The sequence below is a fragment of the Phalaenopsis equestris genome, unplaced genomic scaffold, assembly GCF_001263595.1.
Source record: "Phalaenopsis equestris unplaced genomic scaffold, ASM126359v1 Scaffold197386, whole genome shotgun sequence".
Classification (NCBI taxonomy): Eukaryota; Viridiplantae; Streptophyta; class Magnoliopsida; order Asparagales; family Orchidaceae; genus Phalaenopsis; species Phalaenopsis equestris.
The window spans coordinates 1-2,074 of NW_018217335.1; the positions used below are offsets into that span (position 1 = coordinate 1).

At 49.5% G+C, this 2,074-nt stretch overlaps 1 protein-coding gene across 1 annotated transcript; it reads right to left on the minus strand.

The window, feature by feature from the left end:
• Positions 1-229: 229 nt before the first annotated feature.
• LOC110035347 (probable glycosyltransferase STELLO1) lies at positions 230-2,068 on the minus strand. The gene has a single exon (XM_020739579.1). The coding sequence runs from the start codon at positions 1,970-1,972 to the stop codon at positions 230-232; it is 1,743 nt and encodes a 580-aa protein (XP_020595238.1). The 5' UTR covers positions 1,973-2,068.
• Positions 2,069-2,074: the final 6 nt, after the last annotated feature.

Consider the following 2,074-nt stretch of genomic DNA (forward strand, 5'->3'; position numbering starts at 1 on the left):
AAAAAGTTCAAAGTTTAAGTACCAAGGAGTATGAGCAGCCCTTACCTCAATAGATGCAAAACAGGAACTGAAGTAAAGAGATGATGATTATGTGCGTATAAAAGAAACATATAATAATTCAAAATATACCATTTAAATTATATTAAAACTAAGTATCAAATACAGGAATTTAGCTACCAAGTAAAATTTAGTGTTCCTATGATACAAGAAAAAGATAATCGCAGGCAACTTACTTGTAAACTGTTGATAGCTCTCCGTATTCTACAGCCAAAACAGTGCTATTGTGTTCTGACAGAATGACTACAGTTTTAAAAATCCTCCCATATAACAACCTCCATTCAAGAGCTGTGCGTTCCACTGGACCACTGCAGTACATAATGAGCACCACATTCCCAAAGTTCCTCCTCCACCTTATAAGATTCCCAATCTCATAATTTACACTGCCAGATTCATCCACCCCAAGATGAATCGAAGAAATTTTCCGAGGCACAAACTCCCTCCGATCTCTACTAGCCTCCTTCACCCCATCCAGCGCCAGTGACACCATCCTTGGTTGCTGATACCCAATAGAAATCAAATCCCGCAGCCAGGCAGCTGTAAGCTGCACATCCATCTCTGACCAAAAGCCTTCCTTTGCCATAGCATAGCTCAAGTCCAAAATTCTCTCAAAAATAGTTGGCTTGGTTGATCTCCAAGAGACCAAAAATTCAATCAGCCTAGCAACATTGACATGAAGATCTTTCTCCTCTGAAAATGGGTATGCCTCCGCCCTATCCTGTCGGTGAATAGTCGGTGGATAGACTGCTACATAGCCTCCAATTTCCCACAGAATCCTCTGGGCAAAATAACCCCTGATGACATCGGAAGCCATGGAGCTTACTGAGACAGGGAGCATAAGGCCCCAGAAAGACTGGGAGTGGAAAATTGTGTTAAAGGAATTGACAGGAACCATTAAGCCCTGTGGCAGCGCAACCTTCGGCGCATCCTCGTCGAAAAGAATGTCGTAAGGCTCTGAGCGCGATGACTTGCGGGTGAAATAGAACACGGAGTCGACGTCTGGGAGACCATTAGAGAGCCCTTGTTGGATAAATTGCCCACCGCCTCGGATCTCCGAGTAGAACTCTTCATGACTGACCTCCCTGATGCTCTCAAGTGGAAGACCCCTCGGCCACACCGAACGCTGGCCAAAGTGCACGTAGGGGTTTACGACGGTTCGGTTCTTATTGGCGGTGCGGCAGTATTGGAGGAGGACAGGGTAACCAGAGGCGGAACCAGTGGCTTCGCCAAGATCGAGGTCAAAGTGCTTGGAGAGGTCGCCGCTAAGTATCTCGGACCGATCGTCGGCGTCGTAGATAATCTTCGCACCATGCTGGATAGCGAAGAGGTACCCGATGGATTTGCGGACATATGAGGCGTAAGGTAAGAAGTCGACGGTGCGGAAGCCGAGGCTGGACTGGAGATCAAGGGAGAGAAATATAGCGCCTTTAAGAGACCAGTCGGCGGGGGTATGGGAGTTACCGACGGCGAGAAGCTGCCAGCCGCGGGTTTTAACTAGGAGACGGAGCGAATCAGTGGGAGGGGTGGACACGGAGACAACGATCCAGCGCTCTGAGCGAAAGGTGGCAAACGGAGCGACGGCGGCATCGTCAACAGGGCGGAGTGCGGGGATGGTGGACCAGGAGATCTCGGGATAACTTATGCGGACGGGGAGAGGGCGAGTCGGTCGGCGGTCAAGGCAAAGGAGAGCAGCTCCATCGATAGTGCCACGGAGGAAAAAGAGAGCAGCAATGGAGGCTAGGAATATCAAAAGGGCGATGAGTTTGTAAGTGCTGCAGGACGAAGACGAAGAGGAGAAGGAGGGATCTCCGCTCTTCTTGCCATGAATTGCAGAGTTGGCATAGGTGAGTGGACGAGGGGAGGGTTTCGAGGGCTTAGATGCAGCGTCGGCGGTGCCACGGTCTTGGATTAGCATCGTTCGGCTCAATTCAGAATGGGATCTAGAATCGAGGGAGCTAACCTCTGTTGCGTCTACGCGCGCTCCTGGTACTGATCTGGATTCATTGTTTCTCTCCTT